This window comes from Miscanthus floridulus, chromosome 17 (genome assembly GCF_019320115.1).
Source record: "Miscanthus floridulus cultivar M001 chromosome 17, ASM1932011v1, whole genome shotgun sequence".
In the NCBI taxonomy this organism is placed as follows: domain Eukaryota; kingdom Viridiplantae; phylum Streptophyta; class Magnoliopsida; order Poales; family Poaceae; genus Miscanthus; species Miscanthus floridulus.
The window spans coordinates 3,098,689-3,114,771 of NC_089596.1; the positions used below are offsets into that span (position 1 = coordinate 3,098,689).

Consider the following 16,083-nt stretch of genomic DNA (forward strand, 5'->3'; position numbering starts at 1 on the left):
GGGTCGTGGCGTTTCTGCGTCGACTACCGGGCGCTCAACGCGCTCACCGTCAAGGACGCGTTCCCCATCCCCGTCGTCGACGAGCTGCTGGACGAGCTCCATGGGGCGTGCTTCTTCACCAAGCTCGATCTGCGTTCGGGGTATCACCAAGTCCGCATGCGTCCGGCTGACATACACAAGACGGCGTTCAGGACTCATGACGGCCTGTACGAGTTCTTGGTCATGGCGTTCAGGCTGTGCAACGCCCCCGCTACGTTCCAAGCTTTGATGAATGACGTCCTTCGGCCCTTCCTCCGCCGCTTTGTGCTTGTGTTTTTTGATGACATTCTGATTTACAGTCGTACATGGGCGGATCACCTACGCCACCTGCGCGTCTTCGGGGCGCTCCAGCAGCACCAGCTCTTCGTGAAGCGCTCCAAATGCGCGTTCGCGGCGTCTTCCGTCGCGTACCTCGGCCACGTGGTGTCGGCCGCGGGCGTCGCCATGGATCCGACAAAGGTGCAGGCTGTGCGGGACTGGCAGCAGCCACGATCCGCGCGCGCCGTGCGTGGCTTCCTGGGACTTGCCGGGTACTACCGGAAGTTCGTGCACAACTACGGCACCATCGCCGCGCCTCTCACCGCCCTGCTCAAGAAGGACGGGTTCGCTTGGTCGCCCGACGCGGCTGCTGCGTTCACCGCGCTAAAGGCGGCGGTCACCTCGGCCCCGGTGCTCGCCATGCCGGACTTCTCCAAGACATTCGTCGTCGAGTGCGACGCGTCCTCGCATGGCTTCGGGGCGGTGCTGGTCCAGGACAGCCACCCGGTGGCCTTCTTCAGCCGGTCTGTGGCTCCCCGGCACCGAGCTCTCGCGGCGTACGAGCGCGAACTGATCGGCCTCGTCCAGGCCGTGCGCCACTGGAGGCCCTACCTTTGGGGGCGGCGCTTCGAGGTCAAGACAGATCATTACAGCCTCAAGTACTTGTTGGATCAGAGGCTGTCCACGATCCCGCAACACCATTGGGTCGGGAAACTCCTCGGCTTCGACTTCACTGTTGAGTACAAGCTGGGGCATACAAATGCCGTGGCAGATGCCCTGTCGCGCCGCGATACTTCGGAGGAGGGCTCGGTGATGCTGCTGTCCGGACCGCGCTTCGACTTCCTCGACCGCCTTCTCCAAGCTCATGCCTCCGACCCGGAGCTGGTTGCTCTACAGGACGCCATCAGCCGCGGCTCCAAGTCGCAGCCCTGGGCCTTCACCGACGGGCTGGTCCACTACGGCGGACGGTTGTACCTGCCGCCTGACTCACCGCTGCTGCAGGAGGTGCTGCGGGCGGTCCATGAGGAGGGCCATGAGGGCGTCCAGCGCACGCTGCACCGACTCCGCCGCGACTTCCACTTCCCTAACATGAAACGTGTGGTGCAGGACCTTGTTCGTGCGTGTACAGTGTGCCAGCGCAACAAGCCGGAACATCTCCACCCGGCCGGACTGCTGTTGCCACTACCAGTGCCACAGGGTGTTTGGTCGGACATCGCCATGGACTTCGTCGAGGCGCTGCCGCGCGTACGGGGCAAGTCAGTCATCTTGACGGTGGTGGACCGTTTCAGCAAGTACGCGCACTTTATACCCCTGGCGCACCCGTACTCGGCGGAGACTGTGGCCCAGTCCTTCTTCTCCGAAATCGTTCGGCTGCACGGCATTCCGCAGTCCATCGTCTCCGACCGCGACTCCGTGTTCACCTCCAATTTCTGGGACGAGCTGATGCGCTTGAGTGGCACCAAGCTGCGGATGACGACGGCTTTCCACCCGCAGTCGGATGGGCAATCGGAGTCCGCTAACAAAGTCATCATCATGTACCTTCGATGCTTGACAGGTGATCGTCCACGCGACTGGCTACGCTGGCTTCCATGGGCGGAGTACGTCTTCAACACCGCCTTCCAGTCGTCGTTGCGCGACACGCCGTTCCGCGTCGTCTACGGTCGCTATCCACCATCCCTGCGCACCTACGCGCATGGTGACTCCAGGGTGCCGGCGGTGGCCCGCACGCTGGAGGAACGCACGGAGTTCCTGGAGGACATTCGGCACCGGCTCGAGCAGGCCCAGGCCATACAGAAGCGCCACTACGACCATCTCCACCGCGAGGTCACCTACCAGGCAGGCGACTGGGTCCTGCTTCGACTTCGTCAGCGGCCTACTGCATCCATGCCCCAAGCATCGGCTGGAAAGCTCAAGCCTCGCTTCTACGGGCCATACCGCGTCGTCGAGCTCATCAACGACGTCGCAGTCCGCCTGGCCCTGCCTCCCCAAGCTCGCCTCCACGATGTCTTCCACGTTGGGCTGCTCAAGAAATTCCATGGCAACCCACCGCAGGAACCACCAGCCCTCCCTCCTGTTCGCCATGGCGCGATCGTTCCAGAGCCCGAGCGGGCTGTCAAGTCACGCTTGGCGCGCGGAGTGCGCCAGGTCCTCGTTCAGTGGAAGGGGGCGTCGCCAGCTTCAGCAACCTGGGAGGATGTCGACTCGCTCCGCACCCGATATCCCCAATTTCAGCTCGAGGACGAGCTGCCTCTCGAGGAGGGGAGAGATGTAATGTACGGGCACACGTACACGCGGCATCGCAGGGCACGCGATGTGCGCCGCGCTGCTGATCGAGCAGCACGCCTGAGTCAGCCGGTGATCACGTCAAGTGGCTAAGATTAGAAGGAAGAGAGTAATTGGTTGTTTCCTTTTTTTTGTTATTTTCCTTTGGCAGTCCTTAAGTTTAGGAAGAGTGGTTGGGCCGGAGGCCATATATTCCTGTAACCGCACATTGAGAGATTAAGCAAGAATCATTCAGTCTAATCTCCTACCTCTTCTCTAAGCCACGAGCCTGGGGGCAAAACCCGGCGAGTGTTGAGCGACGTGGGGGCATAACCTCGTCGTGTTTACCACGGAGCGCGGGTACGAGCTCCGTAGTCGAGGCCCGGCGTCCCTGCCGCATACCGCCCTTGACAATTACTTGTTCTAAAATGATGCTGATGAAGTTTCTGAATAAAAACTATTTCACTTTTTCTAAAAAAAACAGCAAACAAACATGAAAGAACTCTCCTGACCACAGGACGGCAAGTGCAAGAATACTGAAGTAAATACCGAACACCACAAATTATGGCCTTGGATACATTATTATTTTACTCTTTTTTTTGGAGAAACAGAAACCTGTATCTCCTGTAAACGACCCAAACATGGGCAAATCTACTGCAAAAAGGCAGTAACAGACGAGGGAATACATTGCCGTATATATTGGACATAATGTGTACAGTTGACTGTTTTCTTCCCAAAGTAACCAGGGCAACACAATGAGCCAAATAGAGTTCAGATGAATGACCTACCACTCAGGCAGCAGCTCAAAAGAAGTTTCGATCAACTGGAGCAAACATCCAACTCTGGGGCTCCTCAGCTGAACTGCGTGGTTCTTCCACATAGCCAATGGCGAACCAGGGCCAGCAAAACAAGCTCAAAGCACGCTGATTTTGCTGTTTCCTCGATTGATGCAAAGTCCTGCTTTGAGCAAACAAATTTCACAGGTCTTCATGGAACGTTCCTATTTCACTACCAAAAAACATCGCTGAGCGCCAAAATCAGCCCAAAACGTGATGGCACTTTCATGAATATCTGTGGATTCCAATGTTGAGGTCCGACGATATGGAGGTCAGATATGGCAATGTTTGGTGCCAAACAGCTTTGAACACTCGCTTCTGGTGTGCCTGAACAGACTGGCAAGGATTCTGGCCATGATGCCTGATGTCGAAGATGTGGATCACAGGATCTGCTGAACCAGACGACACGTACCAGCCATCTGGAGACCATGATTGGTTAATCAGAGCTGACTGAGACTCACTGCTCTCTTGTTTCCAACCAAATGCATGAACCTCAGTTTGCCTAAGCCTGACATCAAACAAGCGCAGCTGTCTGCCTGGAGCCCTGTTAGCACAAAGAAACAGACAAGACTGTTTAAGCATGCACCCCAAATATGAATAGAGCGATACTGACAACCATTGCACTTAGAACATAATGTAATCACTATATGTATCTCAATCACTGAAAGATTTTTTTTTATATAAAACTACAGCTTCAGGAGTACATTAAACTTGCAAGTTATAATGCAAGAATAGGTTTAGGTTAGGATTACCTCAAGGGTTAAAGATAACAGCTATAAAATCGACCCACTATTCCAGAAACTTTTTTTTTAATTTCACTTACCCTGTCTGCACCATGTATAAGTTGAAATCGCATGGATTTGCTAATACACTCATGCATTTGCTATCAATTAGGTTCTTGAACTCTGTCCTTCCAGCAGAGAGATCAAATCCTATTATCCTCTTGTCACAGCCAACTGATAATATTGTTTTTTTCTGTTGCAATCCAGCAACACCCATGACAGCAGAAGAATGGAAATCCTTATGCACTCTCTTGGGTTTCCATGAATCATCTTTGTCTTCCCAAAGTATAACAGCATGGTCACTTCCTCCAGTTACAAAGCATGCATCAGACCAGGGCATGAAACTTATGTTATTTATGATTCCTTTTGAGTGAGGCTTCTCCGGTAGGAAAGTAACTTTCCTCTGTTTCAGTTCAGGGGAAAAATTGTCAAACACCGTTTAGTAATATTTCAAGAAAGTAGATTATCTGTTACTCACAAAAATAAGGCATAGACAAGTATAGCTAGAAAGTAGGGATGACCAAATCAATTCTGTCAAGGTTTTACGTCACGTGACAACATATCACACCAAGGCATTGACACCTACACGCTACACAGTGAAACAGTAAAATGGCATGAAGGCAATCACTGAAGAAAATTTTGGGAAAACCTAACTGAGTTATGACTGGTCGATTAAAGGTAGACCACCTCACTACCTCAGCAGCCAATCATTATTGCTGTCAACATGATAGAACAAAAGAAAAAGAGCAGAGTCTAACTGTGGTTTGCCCAAATTAAGTTAATACATGAGCAGGAATAACTAAAACAACCACCTCTCAAATTCCTCCCTCTAACTATTATTTCAAAATACTAATTATATGAAAATCATATATGCAGAATTTGATAATTTTAATCACATTATAACACTGCACCTAACTGAATCTATATAACCATGTAGCTAGATGAAAGGGGTGCACAAGTTTAGATAGAGTTCTTACTTGTCCTGATATAAGGTTTGTCATTGAAACCTGAGAATCGTCATTATCAGCAGTGTATACAGCAAAAATTGTCTCACAGTCTGGATGCCAAGCTATGTCTTCAGGCCATCTATGCTTTGGAGAAAAGAAATCTGTTTTGCCACGAAATGAGAGAGAAGGTCTGCAAGTATAATAATGTACATTGTCAAATGGTGCTAAAAATTGAAAAGATACCTGCCCAACAATTTTACCTTTTCACTAACGCAAATTGTGTTTGCAGGGGTGTGCTTCCGCAACCATAAATGATAAAAGTTAAAGTTACCATGTACTCAGACAATAAGTGCATCTATCACGCAGAACTATATTCTCCTTAGTATCTGCACTACTGGTGTACAAATTTAACATTGACATGCTAAATAACATGTGGCGGCAGTGTAGCATTTCTTCCTTCAAAAAGTAATGACATGAAACACGGATACACCAACGCACATAATAAACAACAACAAAAAATACACTTCCTAAAGGTTGTACCTATACTAAAATCTTTCCAAAATCATCTTCCCATGTGACTTGAGTAAGGTTAATGCCATGTTCCCAGTCCATGACGGGGTAAATCCACTGGGAGACTGGCTAGGTGGAGTAGGCTGCTAAAGATGAGAAAAATACAGATGGGGAACTAGACTGATTGATTCTTGCCTGCCTCCTCATGAATACATGGTTCCTTCAAATAGCCTCACAACTAACCGATGGGTATTCCTAATGCAACTAAACACTAAGAAACCAACTAACCTAGCAGATAAGATCAGGCTGTTGCTGCATGGCTTGGATGGGACATCCATGCTGCTTGCCTCACATGTTGGGCCTAGCCAGTCCCATGATTGTTAACTACTGTACAAGATTCAGAAGGTTGATGTTATCTGATATTCTGATGTTAAAACAGTATATTAACCATCATGTCTGTGCCCACAGCAAGTTCGCCTTCATTAAAATAATACGCTAAAATTTTACTAACATGTATTGAAGGAGAGTTGTTGGATGTTCGGAACGATGATATACGTGATAGATTAGGGGTAGCACCAATTGAAGAAAAGCTTGTCCAACACCGGTTGAGATGGTTTGGACATATCCAACGGAGACCTCCAGAGGCACCGGTGCGTAGTGGAATCCTAAGCCAAGATAGTAACGTGAAGAGAGGCAGAGGAAGACCGAAGTTGACTTGGGTAGAGGCAGTAAAAGGAGACTTGAAAGGATGGAATATACCCAAAGACTTAGCCTTAGATAGGAGTGCCTGGAAAACAGCTATTCACGTGCCTGAACCTTGATTGCTTCTGCCAAAGGGCGCCTAGTCCTAATGGTTAGGTGGCCCAGCGGCACTCCTCAGGTCCTGAGTTCGACTCCCCGTGGGAGCGGATTTCAGGCTGAGGTTAAAAAAATCCCCTCGCCCGTCCCCATGTGCCAAAGCGCAGTGGTAGGCTCCGGCCCGGTTCTCACAGGGTTACGGCACCTCCTGCGTCAGGATGTGGGACGGGGGTTCGGGGGTTTTCTCGATCTGTGTGAGAAGATCTTCTTCTTAAAGGGAAACCCGGGGGCCATCATAACCCCCCGCAGGTCGAGTTTTTTTTTTAACCTTGATTGCTTCTGCTGGGTTTCAACTCTAGCCTACCCCAACTTGTTTGGGACCTAAAGGCTTTGTTGTTGTTGTTGTTGTTGTATTGAAGGAGAGTTGTTGGATGTTTGACCATAATGGTGTTCCCCATGGCACAATGGAAAGTGTTGGCAAATCCTTTTTGGCTACTAACTGTGCTGAACTTAAAATAAAATAAAATGAGTAAAGGTTTCAGAGTAAAAATCCTGCTGGGGATACCAGCGCACAAGAAAAGTGCTGAATTTTCAGTTGTGCCATAGCATTACAACATTTTGGTTGCGCGAGAAGAGAGAAAAGAAAAGTGCTGAGTTTAGTATCCAAGTCTCGACGAAGTGCCAGAAGAGAGACAAGAGACAAACAATAAAAGAAAGCAGATTACCTTGTTTTTTTGTCATTTTGTGCTAATAAACTTGGCAAGGTAAGACATACTAAGGTGGGCACTTCAGTCTTAATTGCAAAAATCAACACTTAAATCTACATAATTGATAACAACCTCATGTATGCATTTATTATCTCCTTAGTGTCAATATATGATCATTTTGGGAGTGAGGCTTCAAGAATAAAGCATTGTCTAAGGCTCCTGTTTGCACAAATCTACAAAACCAATGCAATATCTGTCAAGCAAAGCTATCATTATGTACTGCTGAGTCACTCATTAAGGTTTATACAAAGTATGGATTTAAGTTTTAGGATAGATATAAGTTTTCTTTCTTCCATCACCATGTAACCATAACCACTTAAGCTCAGATCATTTGCAAGTATCATAGGGCATAAACTTTACCTAGTTCATATTTCACTAAAACTTTACAGAAACTAGCGACATATCTGTTAAATATGATTGAAAGATAAGTAAAAAAAAGGAAATGAAAAGGAAAACACGTTGAGAATTCATAGTAACATTATGTGTACCCTCTAGTCTCCACTTGCCATAAAGTAACCAATCCATCCAGTGCACTGCATCACAAGAAAGCATAAGATTAAAGTTTTGGAAATTAAGCAAACTTATCAAATCATGTTTAATTTAAATTATTTCTTTCTGTCACATGCAATTTGAGATAAACAAGTAAACAAAATCATTCATTTGACTAAGCATGTATATTGGAACAGTGGTTGAGAACTTAGTCCAGTCATCCCAGTTTACAAATCTAAACCAGCAGCCCATACTACTGCTCACAAAATTTTGTCTAAGAAAGAAGTACAAGCAAATAGTCCAACTTAGAAGTAAGCTTGCTTTGCGTGCGGTGCTTGTAGACTGCCATTACAAAACCCTTTTTTGTGTATTGTTGCAGGCACCCAAAAATTCTGGAGGTGGAGTTCAATGATGCCAAAGCTGAACACTACTAGTACATGTTTGCGCTCTTTTTTTCCCTACAGTTGGTGCATTCATGGTGCCTATTTACTAGTATTTATTATATCCCATGAATTGTACCTGGTAACAACAAGCTGATCATTAGCAGGGCATAGCTCAAGACACCTAAGCTTCCTCCTGTGTTGGCTCGAGACCAAATTGCCACCTTGAAATTTAAGCATAGTTGCAGATGATTTCTTGACACTCGAAATCAAGTTCTGATGCTCCTTCTGTTCTGCAAAACCAGATAAGCACGGCTGAGACATGTATGTATAGCACATCAAACATCAATAACGATCAAACCACGGCCAAAACAACTCCTAAGGGGGGAGATCTGTAGTAAGTACCAATCTTTCTCTTGGGTTGCTTCTCCTCTTTCCTTGACCGCTCTAGAGGCGCCGACGATGACGGGGCGGCGGCCTTCTTCAACCCAGGCATGGGCTCAGGGCGCGGGGCCGGTCGGTTGCTGGTCCCAGGGATGACAAGCTGCGGCCTCGCCGACGGCTGCGGCGCGGGCGAGGGAGCCTTCTTCTCTGGCAGTGGCGGCTGCGGCGATGGCTTGGGATCCCTCTGGATTGGCGGCGGGGATGGCTTGGGGTCCCTCTGGATTGGCGGCGTCGGTAGCTTGGGTTCCGACCGGGTTGGCGGCGGCTTGCGATCTCGGAACCTGGCGAGCCTCGACTGCGCCTCTTCCAGCTTCATCTCCGCGGTGTCCAGCTGCGGCGGCCATCGGGAATTGAGAAACCCAACCAAGATCGCAGCCTTGTCATCATCGTCATGTCAGAAAGGCGAGCGCGAGGGCGTACCAGGGACTGGTAGTGGAGCAGCTTGAGCTTGCAGCGCTCGACGTCGCGCTCGCGGTGCGCGACGAGGGCGACGACCGCCTCCTCCGAGATGTCATCCTCCTCCTCCACGTCGTCGCGCGGCGGCGCCCCGCTGGCGGCGGTGGCGCCCGCGCCATTGGAGGCGGGTCGGGGGCAGTAGGTGGAGCCGTTGTCGTCCTTTTCGAGCTTGGGCCTCTTGAGCGCCGGCGGGTCGCCCATGTCGAACGCGGCGGCGGACGGGTCGAGGACAGGACAAGGGGTTGGGCAGCGAAGCGGAGCGGCCGCGGGTCTCCTGGGTGTCCGACCTCCTCTCGCCCGCCCGCGTCCCCGCGAGTCGCTGCGGGTGTATCCCGGTGGGTGTATCCGCGTGTCTCGCCCGCACGCACGCACACTCAACCCGTCAGCCGCAGCCAACGACGACTAGTTACGATTATAAGCCGGTTTCGCAGGTGTGAAAATGACATCTGAGATTTTAGAAAAAGAAAAAGAATTTGACTACTGTCTAGGCGTGCAGAAAAACCCCCATCTCACTGCACACTTTATTTTAGAAAAGAATTTTACTACTGTTCTAAAAAGGGAAGCAGGGCGGGGAGGGCTCCTCGCGTGCGCGCCTTCCCTTCTCTGCAGACACGCGCGGCGGCCCACACTAAAAAGCACGTCCAACATCTTCTTATCCTGCAAGCAATTTCTTCCCACCGTGACCACTCCCAGATTCGATCTCAACAGAACCAAGAAAATCACCCAGGAGATCACAGAACCCAAGATCATGAAGAAAATCGCATACATCCAAAGATTGAAGCATTTATTCAGGCAAAGTATCAACAGTAACAGGTATTTCAAGTCAGATTAATGCATGTTCATATCTCCTCCCAAGGTTTTTCCCTTTTCAATTCTTAATGCTTTTCTTCCATCATACCATGTGATGGGTATTTTCAACACATTCATAAAGCAATAGATTGCTAGTTGTCTACATATCTTCACAGATTGCTAGGAAGTCACATATTGGTAGGTAGTTACAGATCGGTAGATATTCACAGATTTTCACATGTCTTCGTATTATTTGTTGGTGCCTTCACATTGCTAGATATTCACAGATTTACACATGTCTTCATATCATTTGCTGGTGCCTTCACATTGCTGTCCAACATGTAGGAAAAAAGAGCATATTAGAGCTAAACAGAATTATACCAGCTGCCTAACAATTTACATAATCACTTCTTGTTTACAAATTCAAGTTGGCAAATGTAACACAAAATACCAGCCATGCATCGTCCTTCATATGTACTGCATTACCATTTCCATGAAACACAACACTGACGAGACAAGAATCAGAAAATTATCTATTATAAGAATCAGAAAATTGTCTAATAATAACACATCTGCAATACATGGGAAATGATTGGATTATAACTAAGAGAAACTTAGGCAGTGTTCGGCTGGAATGAATTCTTTACTGTTCATGCTGAAATGTTGTGAGAGAAAAACACTGCTTCGGCTGAAAAAAGAAGCTGAACCAGCCGGCTTGTAGCTCAGCCGAACACTGCCTTAACTAGAGGTCAAGGAACATGTCACCAGTAAGGTGTCTCAAACATCACAAATGTGAGCAACAGTTCTTTTTTGGCAACACATATGCATGGCATTTTCGAGTAGCATAACAATGAGAAAATAGTGCCTGTTACACCAACATTTGTGTGACCAAAGCTAAATACTTTCAGCATCATATAGGCGTTGCAAGTTGCAACAGCATACATGTGACCAAAAGTGCCAGGTTCAGCAGCATATGTGTATTGCGACCACAAATGCACAATCGAGCAAGATGATTATTCAACTTATCAAATGCTAAACACTAATAAGCTTAGAATCAAATCGAGTTTTAGATATCATGCACAGTACAAACTGTAACCTAAGCATGTGATAAGCTGATATGATTCTCCCTTCAATGAAGTTTCTCTTTTTTATATACACATTGTCAGTAACAATCATAAATAAAAAAGAAACAAAGAAATTAGAAAATTAAGGAGGGTAAGCTTATTGATTGTTATGGATAGATTGTTTGGAATGTATTGTCATTTGCCTATGAAAGTACTATTAGTTTTGTTAGTAGTTGCCTAATAATTTGGAATAAAATGCTTGAAAGATAACATGTAATTGCTTGTTTCAAACGTGCAGGGAAAAGGGTTATGGATTTGAATGAACTTCCTGCAGAGGCATATGATATCTTCGAAGATGTTGTTGAGACAAGAAATCCTATGTTTTGTACATAGGTACCTAGTACCTATGATGCAGTCTCAGATCTGCCTACAATTTTCATAACTGCAATGCTCCTTGGAAGACACACACATAGAGGCAGCTGCTGCTGAGAATGAAGTTGAACCAGTGACAATTATTGGTGTCACAGAAGCTACAGAGGCTGATGTTGGTAATGTTGACTTGCAGTTCCTAGCTATCGACGCCAAAATGTCGACACACAACAAGCCGGAAGGATCTGCTTGACAGAGCAAGGCCGGTTGTCGGGGAGGGTACCACGGCCGCCAAGGAGCGCCTCCGCAGCAGCTGGGAGGGGGCGAGGCCTGCGCGGCCGTCGGAGATGGGTCGCACAGGCCGTCGGGGAGCGCTGGCGCGGCAGCTGCGGGGGAGGACGGGGGGCCTGCGTGGCCGTCGGAGATGGGTCGCGTAGGCTGCCGGGGAGCACTGGCGTGACAGCCGCAGGGGAGGGCGGGGGGTTGCGCCGCCGCGGATCTCCGGCATCGCCGGTGACGGGGCGGACAGAGGAGAGGGGGCGGACAGAAGAGAGAGGAGAGAAGGCGAAAATGACGGGCGTGACTCCCCAAATTCGAACAGTGTTGCCTAATAGTGGGCTCCACCGAGCGGATTCCACCTCTTCCCGTCGCCTACGCATCGAACGGCCGCGTCCGCACTATGGGAGATTGGATGGCAGCAAGCGGTGTGCATGCCAGGGCGCTAACGCGCGCATGTAAATTAGCATTTAGGAAAGAAAAAGCTTGTGTCAAGCCATTTTTAGTAACTTCGACTAAGATGTTAGAAAAACATGTCAGCATCTAGTCTAGAATGCCAAATAAGAAATATTTTATGGCGGATTCATTGAAACTAATTGGATGCTACGTATATTTTTGTACAACCTTGGACAGAGTGAATATGTATGTTTGACATAAGGAAAAAAAAGGTACTGCATATATATTCATAATTCCATAATCCACACCAACTGTAGATGACAACATTTTTGCAAGACAAGACTGTACGAAAATGAGTAAACAACATGGCACCAACATTACAACAGCTCAAGGACCCTAGCAACAAGGGGTAACTTGATGTGCCTCTGTATTTACAGTGCAGTATGGGTATCTGATAGACTGACTGATCAACACCAGTACACCACAGCCTCTCAAGCGCAAATCTGAACAGAGCCGATGTGGAGAAATGTTGGGTCTTCTACGACGTCTCGTCTTCATGGTACAGGTACAGGCCGAAACCAAACCGTGCGCAGGCTTTGCAGAACGCGGCCTCTTCTGCCGCAGACACGGGATCGTCGAACCGTGCATCGCTCAGTGATGCTGTTCCGGCGGCCTCCCTATGAACCTGCATCAGGGAAACAACACCAGACAGGACTATCAAATAACTCTGCAGTTTTAGTGTGCCGGTAATTCATTTCATTTTATGCCTGCAAATTCAACATCTCCTTCAGAACACAAACTGCATAGCCTAAAATGTAATCGGGCATGGCCCGCAGCGCAGATTGTTAAAACCATGGTGCAAATTAAAGCCTTCAGAACACGGACTGCATAACCTAGAACATAACTGGGCATGGACAGTACAATGTTAAAGCCAAGGTGTCCGAGGCAGGATGAAGGGTTATGATACAGTGCTGAATGACATAACCTTATGCCCTCTGCTCATATCATATATCATATAGTTCACTGGCACCCTTGAGGCTAACTGAACAGACTGGGAGTTCCTTATGCCATTTTAGGCTCTCCCTGTTTAATGGTATGGATTAACATGCATGTACCAAACCACATTCTGTTTGGTGAGCTGTAGAAAACGAATTCAGGCTTTGCTGGTTCTTACTTCTTACTAATGGCCAAAAAATGACACAGCAATGCAGTTATACCTTGGGTGGGAAAATAGGCAAAGCCTTCAAGATCGAGTAAGAATTTGGAATGGTCTGCCACTGGAATCGTTTTGACAAAACTGATGAACAAGCACTAGCAGAATTCATGGTAACCTAACATCTATAAATCTATAATGCACAAAAAAGAGCCTCTCTTGCCTGAGCTGTCCCATGGATTTCAGGCCCAACCCCACGTATCAACTATCATCTATCCACAAAAAAAGAAAGGAAAAAATACTAAAATGTTCTTACACAATAAAGTTATAAGCAACAGCGAGATTGGTTATCCATTCAACTAATGGTCTGAGACAAATATCAATCAGTTATCACAGTTGAAGATGATAGTGGAGGTACCTCTCCATCTGTTCCGCGTACAGTCACACGGTATATGACCGTCACCTTTCCACTGTCAGTGTAAATAACATCACGGACTTCCCCACACCAACCTGAACAAAGAGAACAACCCAGTGAAATTATGAAAAGCAAACAGTTGGCACGTGAAGCACAACCAGCACATTTCAAGTCAAGAGTCACAACACACAGGATCAGTGGAGCGAGGAGCTGGGGCAATTTTACAATGGAACGGAAAGGAAATGTTGAAAATTCGTCTGATGATAAATGGATTTTTGCTGACACCCAAATGACAATAATCCAATGCAACTCATGTATACTCCTACTACTTACTGATCCACCCTTCACGCTTCATTACAGGTTTACAACCTTTCAAGTTTCAATCGCAATAGTGTATGTGTATGAAAGCAAGCTGCTTGGATGGGGATGCACCATGCACAATTCAAAAATAACAGGCAGAAAAATGGCAACTAGCCTCAGTTGTAACAAGAGCACATAATAATAGTGAGTGGGCATTATCAGTAGCATGAGTTTGGATTGTAGCCTCACCTGGAGCATAAAAGCTGAGCATCCTGTTGGCATGGTACCTGTGAACAATCAGGACGAGGAAGAGTTGTCAGACAAAATATGAGTATGGTCCAAGCATCACGCATGGGTTGCTAGATCCGCCTGAATTCTGGCCTAGGATTAAGATCTGCGACGCTTTAGCTCAGCCGCAGCATGAGAAGAGCAAGAGAGCTAGTAGCGGCGGTAGGTGGGGTGGCGCACGCACCAGGGGATGACGGGGTCGGAGGCGGAGGCGCGCCGGGAGGGGGGCCGCACGATGGCGTCCGGGACGCGCTTGTTGAGATCGCGGAGGATCTCGACGAGCGGGCGCGTGATCCCGGACGGCGCGGCGTCGAGCGGCACGACGTAGTTGGTGGTGGACGCCACCGCGCCCGGCGGCTTGCGCTCCGGCGCCGCGGCGGCGACGGACACGCGGGCCGGGCGGCGCCGCGGGAGGGCGGCGGATGCCGGGAGCGGAGTGGTGAGCGCGCGCGCGAGGAAGGCGGAAGCGGGCTCCATGGTCTGCGGCGGCGGCGGGCGGCGGGTGGCGGGGGGGTCAAAGGCTGGTTAGGTTGGCAACCGCGGTTGGTGCGAGTGAGACGGCAGTTGTGCACGTACATTGCTGATCTCAACCGTTGAAAGCTCATCCAACGTAGGCAAGCTACCCAGGCCATATTTTTAAAATATACTTTCACATCTATGTTATGCCTATAGACATTCAACTAGAGGGTTTAATGCTTTAATCGGAGGGATTTGTTATACTACTCCCAAATAACTGTAGGATAGACTTGCAGCCTGTTCGTTTGGCTGTGGCTTGTCGTAAATGATCGTAAATTTCCAGCCAGAACAGTATTTTTCTCTCACACAAACCAGCCAGCAGTACTCCTTCACGAACCAGCAACGATATGAACCAGCCAACCGAACAGGCTGTTGATAAAAGGTGACTAAGGATGGCAACGGGTCGGGTTCGGATCGGGTGGAGTCTCCGTGCACCAAAAACCGAAACCCGAAATCGAAACCCGAATCCGCCCCGAAAACCGATTCGGGTGGAAATCCATCACCAAAACCAAACCCGTGGATATATATACACATATTCACATGTATAAACAAGAGGCAACAAATAATAAATATTTTCATGAATCAACTTTAAATAAATTTAATAATCTAAGTAAACAAATTATTATTTGCATATTATAAAACATGAGTTTTAATTCCAAATGATTTATTTCGGATATCCATTGGATATCCACGGGTGGAAAACTAAACCCGAAACCGAACCCGATTGGTTTCGGGGCCCGAACCCGAAAACCGTGGGTAAAAAACCATCCCCAAACTCGAACCCGCAGAACCCGAAACCCGCGGATATTCGCCCCAAACCCGATCCGTTGCCATCCTTAAAGGTGACCTATATATTACCATCTAGGAGGTAATAGGTCACTATTTTTGTTGCTTAGAAACATTCGATCTGTTCGCTGGTTGGTTTCTGGGCTGGTTTGGACTGGCTGGTGCTGGTTTATTGTGAGAGGAAAACACTGTTGGCTGGCTGGTTTGGGCTGGCTAAAACCAACCAGCGAACATACTGATTTTATGAAAACTAACTAATTTTATGGAAAACTAACTAACCAGCCATCTATATAAGGGCACCGCACATGATCTGACAATGGTAATTAGGCCCTATTTAGATTCCAAAAATTTTCACCTATCACATCGAATCTTGCGACACATGCATGGACTACTAAATGTAGACGAAAAAAAAACTAATTGCACAGTTGGGTGAGAAATCACGAGACGAAACTTTCGAACATAATTAGTCCATAATTAGACACTAATTGCCAAATACAAACGAAAGTGCTACAGTAGCCAAAACAAAAAAAATTCACCATCTAAACGCGCCCTTAGTCATCTTTGTTTAGGTTTGTAACTTGTTCATGACCACACATGACCTTGATGAGTCGTAACAAACAATAGTTTGCAAGGTAAATATAATAAGTGTTGCAGCTTTTTTTGCATGAGAAAACCTACATTATTTGATGAAGATGTAAAAAAAGGCAACATATCATGTGTGTCAGTGTTTCGAGTAAACACCAACTAGTAAATTTGTATTTAT

At 47.7% G+C, this 16,083-nt stretch overlaps 2 protein-coding genes across 2 annotated transcripts; both read right to left on the bottom strand.

Moving 5' to 3' along the window:
- Window positions 1-3,085: 3,085 nt before the first annotated feature.
- Window positions 3,086-9,341, bottom strand: LOC136517647 (uncharacterized). The gene is made up of 7 exons (XM_066511266.1): window positions 8,933-9,341; window positions 8,474-8,843; window positions 8,208-8,361; window positions 7,688-7,732; window positions 5,155-5,314; window positions 4,219-4,580; window positions 3,086-3,939 (listed from the first exon to the last, which is right to left on the bottom strand). The coding sequence occupies exons 1-7, from the start codon at window positions 9,167-9,169 to the stop codon at window positions 3,621-3,623; spliced, it is 1,647 nt and encodes a 548-aa protein (XP_066367363.1). The 5' UTR covers window positions 9,170-9,341; the 3' UTR covers window positions 3,086-3,620.
- A 2,785-nt stretch (window positions 9,342-12,126) lies between these two features.
- LOC136517869 (DNA repair RAD52-like protein 2, chloroplastic) lies at window positions 12,127-14,557 on the bottom strand. Its single transcript, XM_066511526.1, has 4 exons — window positions 14,203-14,557; window positions 13,980-14,017; window positions 13,434-13,525; window positions 12,127-12,547 (listed from the first exon to the last, which is right to left on the bottom strand). Exons 1-4 carry the CDS (start codon window positions 14,493-14,495, stop codon window positions 12,401-12,403), a joined length of 570 nt encoding a protein of 189 aa, XP_066367623.1. The 5' UTR covers window positions 14,496-14,557; the 3' UTR covers window positions 12,127-12,400.
- Window positions 14,558-16,083: the final 1,526 nt, after the last annotated feature.

Coding starts and splice junctions, on each gene's coding strand:
- LOC136517647 (XM_066511266.1), bottom strand. CDS start 9,169: ATGGGCGACCCGCCGGCGCTCAAGAGGCCCAAGCTCGAAAAGGACGAC. Junction 8,362..8,473: donor GCAACCCAAGAGAAAGATTG/GTACTTACTACA, acceptor CTGGTTTTGCAG/AACAGAAGGAGCATCAGAAC. Junction 5,315..7,687: donor TGGCAAGTGGAGACTAGAGG/GTACACATAATG, acceptor TTATACTTGCAG/ACCTTCTCTCTCATTTCGTG.
- LOC136517869 (XM_066511526.1), bottom strand. CDS start 14,495: ATGGAGCCCGCTTCCGCCTTCCTCGCGCGCGCGCTCACCACTCCGCTC. Junction 14,018..14,202: donor TCCGACCCCGTCATCCCCTG/GTGCGTGCGCCA, acceptor GATTGTTCACAG/GTACCATGCCAACAGGATGC. Junction 12,548..13,433: donor TACGCGGAACAGATGGAGAG/GTACCTCCACTA, acceptor TCCCTGATGCAG/GTTCATAGGGAGGCCGCCGG.